Genomic DNA, 12436 nt, shown 5'->3' on the forward strand with positions numbered 1-12436 from the left:
TGTCAACTGTCACCACTGAGTTTCCACAACTATTATAAAAATCTCTTTTTTTCCCCAATGCAGAGAAAAATCTGTGTGTGTTTCAGATACTGTTGTGTGCTAATTGCTGGCAAACGTTACTATTTTATCATAACCACTAGTTGCATTTCAACATCAATTCTGGATTCACTTCTTCTTGTAGCTTTATATCTACCTTTTCTTTTTTTAACTTATTATTTAAAAATTTAATTCTTTCGAAGTAAAAACTAGGAAGTAGGTTAATAAATAAATAAATATGCTAGATTTGAACATGACATACCTACATTTATACAAAGAAGCATAAGAATGGACACTAAACCTAAGTTACAATGTCATGAATAGATGTTTTTTATCTTCAAAATGAGATCACTGTAAAGAAAAAAGAACTGCTTCCAGACGCAGTGTACTGGAATGGATCCTGACAGATATTTTAACCATCATTGAGGGAGCTCAATACATTTTAACAAATGTTTAATGGAATTTCTACTCCAAACAAGTTAACTGCAAGGGATTCCCCTTGAATGGAAGGGGGTCTTCAACTTCACAGATTTCCAGTAAGCCCAATGTAGTCATTTACTTCAGATTCCTTGAATTAATACTTTGTGAAATTACAGTGTACTTTTAAGAAGAAAAAACATTCTTCCAAAAATGGGCAGAGGTAACTCACCAGGACTTTCTCTACACAGAGAATGGACAAAACCCCAACCTGCAGATGCAGCTTCATCAGTAAATTCAGCTAGAAAAAAACTATGAAAAAAATGCTGATACATAAAGCACCAGCACAAAGCAAGCGTGTCAGCCCAGCGTGCAATCCTCTTCCACTAATCAGCCTTGAGTAAGGTCGTCTTCATATGCAAGTATGTCTCTACAACGTCTGCCGTCGCTGCTGCATGGTCTGTATGATGAGGCAAGTATGATCTGAGTTTTTAACCTTGGGAACAATTGACAGTTCGGATCTGCTGATAAGGATCATCTTGTTTTTTGTGTGCCGCTACCCAACTAATACTCACAACACTTTTATCTTTCACAGTAACGGAAGACAGAAGAACCAGAAGGAACAAGTGCCTGGAGTAGCCCTTTTTGCTTTCCTTTACCACTTCTTCAAATTTTTGTTACACAGACAAATAGAAACTAGTTCACATCTGGAGAAAACTAATACTTAGGTCAAAGAATTTTCTCCTTGGCTCTGATTTAACTATATAGTTAATACTGCAGTTCTAGTCATTCTTTAACACTCTTTTCAAATGTATGATTTAGTCATTACAGAGTGATCATACAGGGGAATAAACCAAATATATAATTAATTGTGCATCTGATTCAGCATTATCTCCATTAGTGTTTTGCTAATATAACTTAGAAGAACTTAACCTTGGCCTCACATTTCTGAATCTCTGGCCTCATATTGCAATCCATCCTTGGCCTCATATTACTGAAGCCTTGCAAAACTTATAAAACTATCATAGCAATCCACTGGGACCATGAAATAGGCAAATAAAACAGTATAGTGCCCTCCAGCACACAGCTGCGTGGAAACTAGTATCACATGACAAATACACTAAGACCCATTTTAGTGTATGCCTTTTGGGAAGATCTCCTCACTTGCAAAACACTGCAAAATATGCAAAAATGTTAGGAACCATCAATGCATGTAACATTCCCACAGTGGGACCAGTTTAACTGTCTGCCCTCGATCACAGGAGATCTTGCCCTACTACTTCTTCTAAAATCTCATTAAAACCTTAAATTACACTCATATGATCATAAATTTCAGTGCTGAATAAGAAAGGTATGAAGCTTGGCAAAATTAGGATGTAGTTTCTGACATACATTGGTAGGCTTTTGTCACTGATATTAAAAGGACAAATGTTTTTTCTCAAATTCACACAATTTGGGAAATGATGAAGGAAAACAGCAGCAAGCTGCTTCACTCAAAAGCTGCTAACGTAAGCTGCTTCTGCTTGTCTGTTCCAGAAAAAGACGCTTATGTGCCTGTTTACACCTATGCTATGAGGGACATCATGTCACCCTGAATATTTCTCTATCTCATTACACTTCTAATTGTGAAGCAAGGTAAGCATGTAACTGACTGCTGCTTGTAATATGCAAACTTACTGGCACTATCCAGCTAAAATTCAATGAAATTAATCATAGTCACTAACATTCAAGAAAGCAACAACTCTTTGAGACACAGACACATCTCATATGGTGCATAATGTCTTGGCACAGACTTAATTTGGGGCTTATCATTTCAAAATCTTTATCTCATGAAGTACCTTATCCACTGACATCATGACATCTGCCATTAGTGAGTGCTGATTCCTTAAAAGTTAAGGACACCTCTAAGAGGCCTCATAATCACATTTTTCCTACTGGAAAGACAGGGGGCACTTGTACTACTCTTTCTTCAGTGCTCTTTCACTGTTTCTGCCCAGTCTCTTAAGAGAACGGTCTCTCCTCACTCATCTCCTGATGTTTGCTTCATTTATTTCTACCTTGTTCTTGAAAAATTACTTTCCTGACTCCTAATAATACTTTCTTCCACCTCACTTGCCATAAAGTTGATAAGAAGCCCTTGAGGAGAAGCTGAATTTAATGGTAAATCGACCAACACATCCAGAGATCAGAAAAGGGCATATAATGTAATATAAAGGAAAATATTCAAAGACAGAGACCACAGTTCAGGCTCTTGTGTGACAAAAATGAAGGATAAAAGGAGTCTTCCTAGTGTTGTGACATGCTAGGTGGTCACTCAGAGACGTGCTCACTACCAGTGCCTTTAAATGCAAAAGCAAAATCTGGGAAGATATCTGTTCTTCCTTAACCAGACTGGCAYTTCTAAGTACAAAATGTGAGAGAAAAAGAAATTTCCTCCATCAATTATTCAAATAAACGTCTAGATCGTGATAAGAAAAACATTCTATTAGACACAGGTTGGAAAAAAATCCTTGCATTAATTCGTATTTCACAATTTATAAACAAATACATTTTTTTTCAGATGAAAAACAACCAGCAGTTATTTCTAGCAAACATATATTCATTGTTTTGTTAGGTTAAGCTGAGGAGTAGAAACCACATCAGTGAGGCTGTATCCTGTGACACTAACTGCATATTTAGTGAGGGTAAGCTAATCATCATTAAAAATACAGATTATATGTAAGGCCAATCAAGAATCTGATCTGTAGAGATTACAGAGGGTTCACTGGAGTCCAAACAAAAGCCAACACAGAGCTTACTGCCTTGACTGCCACTGTATGTGTTTACGTATGTGAGAGACTGGCTTGCAGTGACTGTAAGAAAAATAGCAAGAAAAAACATGGCTTTTGATGTTATCAGTAGCAGAGGCTGTGAGCAGATAAATTCTGTCTCGTGTTTTATTCCTACCTATTCAGAGAAACAGAATTTCGTATCTGTTTTCAGTTAGGATCTGTTTTCTGTAAGTAATGAAACAAACGACCATCTTAAAAATTACCCATCTCTCTCAGTTTCTTATGGCAACATTAAGCAAGATCCTAAACACTTGTCAAGTTAGAAAGGAGTAATACAACGCAAGGCTATTTCTGGATAAACTCCTGTATGTTCTGCAGCACTGCAGCATTTTTTCCCCATGTACGCTTCATGCAGRTTCAGCCTCTGATGGTACTTACCACCTCCTTCATGAAGGTCTGTCCTTTTGCAGTGTATATTACGAGTTACTAAATGTAGAAAATAAAATTTCTTCTACTATTATCTGCTGGTACATGCCAAATTAAAGAATACCTTTCCTTTCTATCTAGGTGGAAAGATGAAGCAGGCGTTCCTTCATATAAACTAGCAGAAACAAAGGCAAAATTAAAACATCTCTGTATTTTCGTCACTAAGAGAGCACTTGTGTGGGTAGGGGGAGATTTCAGACTTACTGTGCATTTGTTCGGCTTCTCTCCCGAGTGGACTCTCATGTGAATCAGCAACTTGTAACGGGCATTGAATGGCTTGTACCTTCGCGGGCACCCTGCCCAGAAGCATGTGAAGTCCTCTCCCTTCCTCTGGTCTATGTGGATCTTCTCTATGTGTCGCACAAGGTCCTCTTGCTGGTCGTACAGGGCGCTGCAGTCAATCCAGCGACAGCAGTGCTTGCTGATGAAATCCTCCAGCTCGCCATCCCTGTCCAGCAGCGGGCTTGGGACAGCGGAAGCCAAGGCCAGCGGGTGTGGTTGGCTGAGGTCATGTGGATGCTGGTGCTGATGCGTGTGGTAAGGGGGAGGTGGGCCCTGCGGCGGCAAAGGCAGCGGGAGAAGAGGCATGTCCACTGCCCAGACTGAGAAATCATCTTGCCGCTTGCTTTTCAACGTGCCCAGCGCCTGGCTGTCCGCAGGAGGCGTGCCGTGCTGCACCACCATGTTGCCCAGCATGGCTGGCTGCAGGCTCGCTTGCTCCAGCTGCTGCATCCGCTGGTACTCGGTGGACCCGTTTTCAGCATAGCCTGGAAGGGCGATGTTGCCGTTAGCCATGAGAAGACCCTTCTGGGCGCTGGGAACAGAGCAAGTTTGGGAAATACTGCTTCCTCTCACCCCTAGAAAATGTCCATAGACCTCAGGCTGTGGGGAGATGTTAGCTGGTGATGTCCTGGAGCCGCTGATGTAGGCAACCAGAGAGGTTGGGGACGTGCGGATGATCGTATTGAAGTCGATCCCGATGCCATCGGACAGAGGAGAGACGGAGAGCGCCCTCTTTTTGGAGCGGGCTGATTGAGCCCGGGCAGAGGAGTGGAGAGGGCTAGGGTAAGGGGAACGGCTATTTTCCACATCAAACAAGTAGGATGGTAACGAGTTAGCTACCCTGTTACTGGACACAGATGTTCTGGGTGGAAAATTTAGCAAGTCCCCCAGCTCACTGCCATTTTGTGAACCTTGGTTGCGTGGAAGAGAAGGAAGCATCCTGTAGCCTAGAGACCACTCCTGCTTAACGCTCAGAGCTGACTGACTTTCCAACAAGCTCTGCGTCGCAGTGGGCAGTGGCTCACGTGACACGAGGGACCTGCAAAAAAGGTACAGTAAGTCAGCAACTAGACCACCTTTGCAGTTCACATTACGTACTGCTGTACAATGGTTCTTCTGTCTTTCTGCACACAAGTAATCACAGGAAGGCCACGTGTGAGAAAAGTTTGCCCTAATTTTATGTATTTGATTTTTTCCACGTTAATATACTTGCAGCCACACACAGGCAATGCACATGTAACAAGGACACTTAAGAAATCAACTCAAAAACTTCAGGATTCTTGAGGATATATTGCTGTAAAGGTTCTTGATACACTACTACAAAAATCAATACACATTTTGAATTCAGCTGTGGTGTAAATAGCTTCGGGCTTCTGAAGCATTAACATTCTCATCGTGTATGAAACTCAAATTACTTTGGAAAGACTTACTATTATTTTTAGTGGCAAAGGCAAGGAAGAAAAATGATTAATAAAGAATAAATGTTTAACCTGAATGACATTACCCATTGTGATGCACATAAATATTATTCTTCTTTACAGAAATAGCTCCAGATTACAAATACAGATAATATCTAACTTTACAAAACAAACAAAATAATAATGCAGTCAATAATGCAGAAGAACTGGCTGAAGCGGTTTATTTAGTTTTTATTTTATGATGAATCAACCTCCAAGTCAGCAGTCAAAATTAAAAAAAAAAATGATTGTTATTACTGGCTCTTCACAGAAATTTTAAGAAACTTGCTTCTCCCACAAATGCCTAAAGTGTGGCTTAACAAAAGGACTCTTCAGCTCACCACGGTATTGGTTTCCACAGAAAGGTAAAAAAGGAAACACAGGAAAGTCATGTCCCTGGTTCCAAAAGAAACTGCTGGGTAAAGGGCAAATTTTTCTATCTCTTTATGTTTCAATTCCACATCTTGTCAGATTTTGACTTCCTGCCAGCCAGAGATATTGTCAGCATATCAATTAATATTTCTAAGGGATGCAAACAGTAATAAGAATGAGGTCCACATCCAGGTAAAACTGCAGTTTGCATAGCCACGGAAGCAGCTGCAGTTTGTGCTCTGGGGGTTAATTCTTAGACTCTATGTTTATAAACTTTTGAAGAAACATAGAATTTCAGTGGTGTATCAAGTCCATAAGAAAACCTTGATTCTCTTCTATCTTTTTTGATGGTGGACATGTCATTTAATTACTATTCTTCAGCTTCTCACATGGAAAACAAGACACACCGCTATATGAAGAATTCAGTGGCTCAAATTAACTTTAGAAAATGACTAACAATTGGTAATAGGTATTTTAAATAATAAATGCTCAAAAATATTTCTTAAACTTTAAGTATAAAGTATACRAAATATTTACAAGGATTAATCCAAAGAAACAATCATATAGACCTACCTAAAAGGAGTAAGATCTGCCTATGCAGGAAAGTAAGTTCTTACAGCAAATTATTTCTGATTATTTTACTGCACAGTTTTATTTTGCTACATACTACTAAAAGAGTAATCATGCACTTCAAAGAAAATAAAGACAAGCATATCTCATCTCTTCCTTATGTCTATTATACATACTATTATAGAAAGCATTTTCAGGATGCACTTCTACCATTTTTTCTCCTCACAGGGAAGTAAGTTATTTATTCAAAATAAACTAGGCAGCAGTAGAGAACGCTTCAGGAAACAAGGATCTGGAACAGCTATCTGGAACCTGACCAAGGTTCACTCTCAAGGCAGAGTTGCACCTGTCGACATGGCACTGGTAATAATGCGTGAACGATGGCACTGCCTGGCCTGCTGCCTGACTACCTTCTCTCAAGACTTCTATATGTGCTTATATACAGCAAGTTAGAATTATATATGCACTGCAGTCCTTCTTGCAGAGGCTGCAGCTTCTGTGGAGACGCAGAAAACTACATAGTTTACATACTGGTGGCAGGCTAACACTGGGGATCTGAATCCCATTTCAAATAGCACTAGTCAACCCAACAGAGCAAGAACGGACCCTAAACAATTGCCCAGGTGAGATTCCTGGCGAATATACTAATATTTACCAAATTTTCACTAATGATAAAATCACATCAGCTGCTCTTGACATGGTTTGTTTGGTAGGTCAACTTTTCACCTGTGACATCTGTGGATTATTTTTTAACCAGATTAGCAAGGTTGAAAGAATGTATGAAAACACTAGGTCAGGTCATTCCAGCAAGAGAAATGTCCACAGCTTTTGACACTCAATTGTAGCCACACAGTTTAGAGCTGAAAATTCTCAACATCTTTGTTACCTTATTCTGTCTAACTGTGTGAATACTCCTTGTGTGATTTTTTTTCTTTATATTTAATATTACAGCATTTTCCAGTGGTCAGGAGTGAACAAGGATGGAGAACGAGGAGTGGATTTGCAGTGATTTTGGGTTAATGGCTTGACTGTGCCACAAGAACAAAGCCCATGTCACTGTATGACTCCTAAGTTTGCCTTTGGGAAATCACTGTTGCATCTTTGGTCCTTTTTTCCCTGGAGGTGAAACTTCTCCCTGCAGTGGAGGATCTCACATCTCCTCTGTCTAGGCAGACACAACTCATGTAATATCTAAAATACAGCTTGAAACTTCACCTAACCTTGCTGAAGTGAACTATGAGACAGATGGGCAAATGCTCCTCGCACCTAAAGAATTCACTTTGCTATGGATTGTTGACCTGCTGTATCAGAAAAACTAAGAAACATCCTGTTTGAACTGAATATTAGTACAATGTGCTTTTATGGAAATCAGTGGTGCTTTCAGAATAGCACTTTTGAACTAGAACACTGAAGAAAAGCACAATGACATAGCTGAATACAATCTGTATTGAGAAAAATAGGATGGCTGTATCAGGTCAATCTTGTATAAGATAGGGATCTAAGGGGGTAATTATCTCTGAAAAAGAATGATTCAGGCTGTTGGGTCTGTTATCAATGGACTCTGTTAAAGTACAGTTTGTTATAGAGCAGTTAAAGCATACTAGTATGCTGTGACCTTAAATGCAGATCCACAGTCTGCAAGAGAGTAAGAAAAAAAAAAGAAGTACAGTTTCATTTTTTCATCCTAGGTTCTATATCTGTATCTAGAAAACAAATCTAAGTAGGTCTTTGTTTGCTAGTTTGATTATTTTCCTCTTTTATAARTAGGGGGGGGAAAGCATGCATCAGTATAACAAGCCTATTTTTGTAATGTCAAGAATTTTATTCAGATATGTAATAGGACTAGTGTCATTTAAAAAGCTACTGATTTCTAATGCAAAAGGACACACATGTCAGTAAAGAAAAACTGCATCAGCTCATAACAGGACAAGATTAAAACACAGGCCTGTGATTTCAAGTATATAAGAATTAACAACCAGATCATCCAGAGGAGCCTGGTTCTCACTTAAATATCTAAATTCAGAAGTCCATTTAACTGAGGAGCCCATCTCTCAAAACAAAGGCCATTTCTTTAAAATCTAGCCCTCACTCTAAGTAAACATTTTTTGGGGGGGAAATATACATAAACCTAATATGAAAATGAAAGGCCAGCTATAATACAGTGCCAGATTGTAATACCAGATGGTATTAATTGACATAYATGTACTTACTGTAATCTAAACCAGCTCTGAGTTTGGACCAGAAATTTTTACGAACATTTACAAGAGACTCCTGTAATTACTTTCTATTTCCCCTCTAAGTACATACGCCACAGTGTAACGTAGAATCTTAAAAGCAAACATGGAAGACTGAAAAGATATTTTCTTATCTTTTTGCATGTCTTCTGTTCACTAGCCAAGAACGCTTTGCTCTTCCTAAGTCTTTCTTTCATTTGCATCAAAGTAAATGGCAGTATTACATGTGGTTTCAAGAAACATAACTACCTCCTCTGAAAAGCTGTTTGGAAAACTTCCAAAAAGATGGGGGGGGAGGAAGTTTTTATCCTTCTAGGGATATATACCAAAATCTGATGTTATCTGTAGCAAAACTCCAGTTCTGCCAACGTTTTCCATCGGTAAAAATCAAGATGAAACATTTTGTTCTGGGTCAATTCAACAAATAATCTATTTTGGACTGAGCCACCAGAATGCAGTTCATGATGCATCCTCAGTAGTACAGCCCAGAGAGGAATATGGAGTTATGGGATATATAAATTGAAAAGCTTGAAAAGGCACAATATCAGCTTAGGCAGATGTAGTTCAATGCTGAAGTAATTCAAAACTAAGTGTTTCAACAACCTATGAATTAAAATCTGACTGAAAACTTGTTTTACCATAATCTGACAGAAGAACTGCTGAAACGGGTATTCTTGGTGTGACAAATTCTGATTTTATAACATCTTCATTGATAACTCATTCAAAAAGACTCTAGAGACACTAGATCTCAGATCTGCCAGAATTACAACTTCAGTTCACTCTTAGTAAATATTTCTTTAAAGTAAAACCAAAAATGTATAGCTCCATACCAATATAGTACACACTACCATACATTCATGTAAAACTGATCTGAAACCATACAGGCACTCCTAATACTTGTGATTATCAAGCAAGCAGCAATTAATGATACATTATCATGCTGATTTTGCCTTCAAATGTATGTCCATGCATTTGTCATCAGCTTAGCCATGAATAGTTATCCATGATGCATTTATATAGGAAGCATAATTAATTTTTGTAAATTGGCAAAAATGAAGGGTATTAAGAGACTCAGTCTTCAAAACTGAGAAAATGGGCAAATTTTCAGGCATGCCAGCCCTCCAGGTCTAATACAGATGCATTGAACTGTTGGCTAAGTGCAGATTGGGCACAATTAATTTGATTAGCTTAATTCTGTTGATCAGTTAACCAATTTGAAAGAAACAGTACCTGATGAGAAGAGGGGAATGTTAGCAGGGGTTTTTAGTTTACTTAGTTTGACACTGATAGGCAACAACATATCACTAATAAGTATAAAAACAAGGTCACTGCCCCCATAAATTTAGTATTGGGACCATATGAACTTTCATTCCCTGTAGCATCTTTTGTCTCTTTTTTTTCCTATATATAAAAATATAGTTATGTGCCTAGAAAACTCTTTATCTAACAAAAAAAATGATATGAAGCATAGAAAATGTGGGGGCAAATTTCACACTTCATATGAGTTATCTAAAACAGTATGATTATAGCTGATGTGAATTATATTATATTTCCTGTAACATAACAAAGCATCACTTAGGCCATTGTAAGTATCAGAAAAGGTTGCATTTTAATGGCAACAGAATGAAAATACTCCCTTTTTGTAAGTACCAAAGAGAAAAAAAAATAATTCAGGACCTTGTATCGGATGGAAGTACACCCAGGTTGGAAGCATCCACAGACCTCTGTAAGCTAGGACTGATCTGGTTGCATGCTGTTGAGACCTGATTAGCAGGAGCAGAAATAGGTCCCAGCCGTTGAACTGTCATGGGACTGCTGGTGACTACTAGATTGTTGCAGCTGCCTTTTCCAATGGACTTGTACTGGGGTTCATAACCAAGACCTCCTAAAAATAAACAAGGCAGGTTAGTATCCGTTTCCCATGGGTGAGGACACATAACTCATGTCATTTAGCACATTAGGAAGAGTGGCTGGAACTGAGTATATTCGGTTCAGAACAAAACAGGGGAACTATATAAGGATTTTATAATCTCTATGAATAAAAAGCAATACACTAAAGGAGAATAAATTAAACATGATAGCAAACACGGACTGAACTATATGAGCACAAGACTCGACATCATGGTTAAACATCAGAAAAATCACCATCAGAAGAGTCTGGATAAAAGAGCAGTTGAACAACAGCCAAGCCATAATGAAAGCGCTACTGCGAGTCCCTGTTTGAAGATGGGAGACAACACAAAGAGTCAGAAGGAGCACAACCATGCTTTGCATCTCACCCACCACCAAAACCTGCTGCTCCTGGCAATTGCAACCCTTTCATCCAGCCTACTGCTAGACATCCAAAAAGCATGGGGACTGCTGGCTCACATGCAAATCACCACCCCTGCCATAGGTCTGGTGCGGGGAAGCGCCTGTGCTGCTTCGTTTCCGCAGTTGGAGCAATTTACAGCTGGGATCCAGCACTCCTGAGATGCCTGGAGAGAGGAATTTGAGCTGAATCAAACCAAAAAGCATCTTCAACCTTCTCTAAAAGTCCACAATCCGCTTTTAATCATCACTGCCATGACTCAAGCTGTTGGCTCTTATGCAGTAGCATGGGATGATTATAGAGGAGTATGACTGCAAAGTGTTCTGTGTACTTTGCGTCCTAATTTGGGTCACAGATGGTGGTGTACGAGATCTCTTTCATTCAAGGACATCGTGATGAAAAAGTTAAAATGTAAGTCATCACCTAGAAGTTGTTTGATGTCTACCAAATTCTCACAGCAGTTCAAAATGAGTAGTTGGATTATTCATATTTGTATTAGTTGTGTTTAGATTGCTACCCAAAACAGGACAGCAAGATCAAGATGAATAATGTGAAAAGTACTTCAATAATTTAAACAATTTGCTTAATCTATTCTTAACTTCCATTGCACAATTCACGTACTACTTCTTTAAAGGGGTGCTCAGATGAGTTATGAACGTCACAAAGAAGTAAATTAAGGCATTCGTGGGCCACACAGTCATAGGAAGAAAAGCCAGATCCTTCAATCCTCTCCAGACCAAATAGGATTATCTTTAAAATCTGCAGCCTAGAAATTTCAAATAATACAATTTCTTTAACAAAAGAAAAGAATAGGTATGTTCATTTCTGTTTCAGAGGTCGGTGCTTTCTTTTTCAAATTCCCACTTTTGGTTTTGAGCAAGGTCTCACGTACATGTGAGGAGCACATATATGGTCCATGGTCTACCAGTATCCAAAGTACTGTATAAACTCATTTAGAGATGTTACAAGTAGATCTCATGATCCACCACCAAAACGTATTTCATGAGATGAAATATGGCAGCCTTTTGACAGACCCAACTTACTCATGCCTATTACTTAGAAGAGTAAGTGAATAATATAGCCTCCATTCATGCCACATTGAAAATTCAGAGATAATCCAGTCCAAAATTTCCCTAGAAGGACTAGAAATGACCAAAAGCAAACATGTAAGGAAAATTGCTAATATGGCATTAAACTGCTGTTTTGGGCACCAGAAAAGCAGCTCTTAAACTTTGTGGGATTCCTCTATGCTCTCCCCAGAGATGTACAATCTAATCTAAAGAATAGGAGAAGCTTTTTTATTTTCTTTCTTATACAGTAATTTACACTTCGTACTCAGTAAATCTGAATCAGCATGTTACTCAGCAAGTACTCAACAGTGTTACAGGATGCACTCTTGGTAATGATACGAACACTCATTCCTTTAACAAAAAGGAAAGAAAAAACCAAAAGATTTAAATGTCACTTTCACTTTATATAAAATTCTATATAGTACCTGCA

General features: G+C 38.7%; 1 protein-coding gene across 1 annotated transcript in view; it reads right to left on the minus strand.

The window, feature by feature from the left end:
- Nucleotides 1–12436, minus strand: part of GLIS3 (GLIS family zinc finger 3) — a 144062-nt gene that overhangs the window by 102642 nt on the left and 28984 nt on the right. The window contains exons 2-3 of the mRNA XM_085316230.1: nt 10303–10510; nt 3915–5031 (exon numbers count right to left, since the gene is read on the minus strand). Of these exons, the coding sequence (XP_085172356.1) occupies nt 3915–5031; nt 10303–10510 (1325 nt within the window). The remainder of the gene's footprint in view (nt 1–3914; nt 5032–10302; nt 10511–12436) is intronic.

The sequence above is a fragment of the Rhea americana genome, unplaced genomic scaffold (assembly GCF_003343005.1).
Source record: "Rhea americana isolate MKP2758 unplaced genomic scaffold, rheAme1 scaffold_459, whole genome shotgun sequence".
In the NCBI taxonomy this organism is placed as follows: domain Eukaryota; kingdom Metazoa; phylum Chordata; class Aves; order Rheiformes; family Rheidae; genus Rhea; species Rhea americana.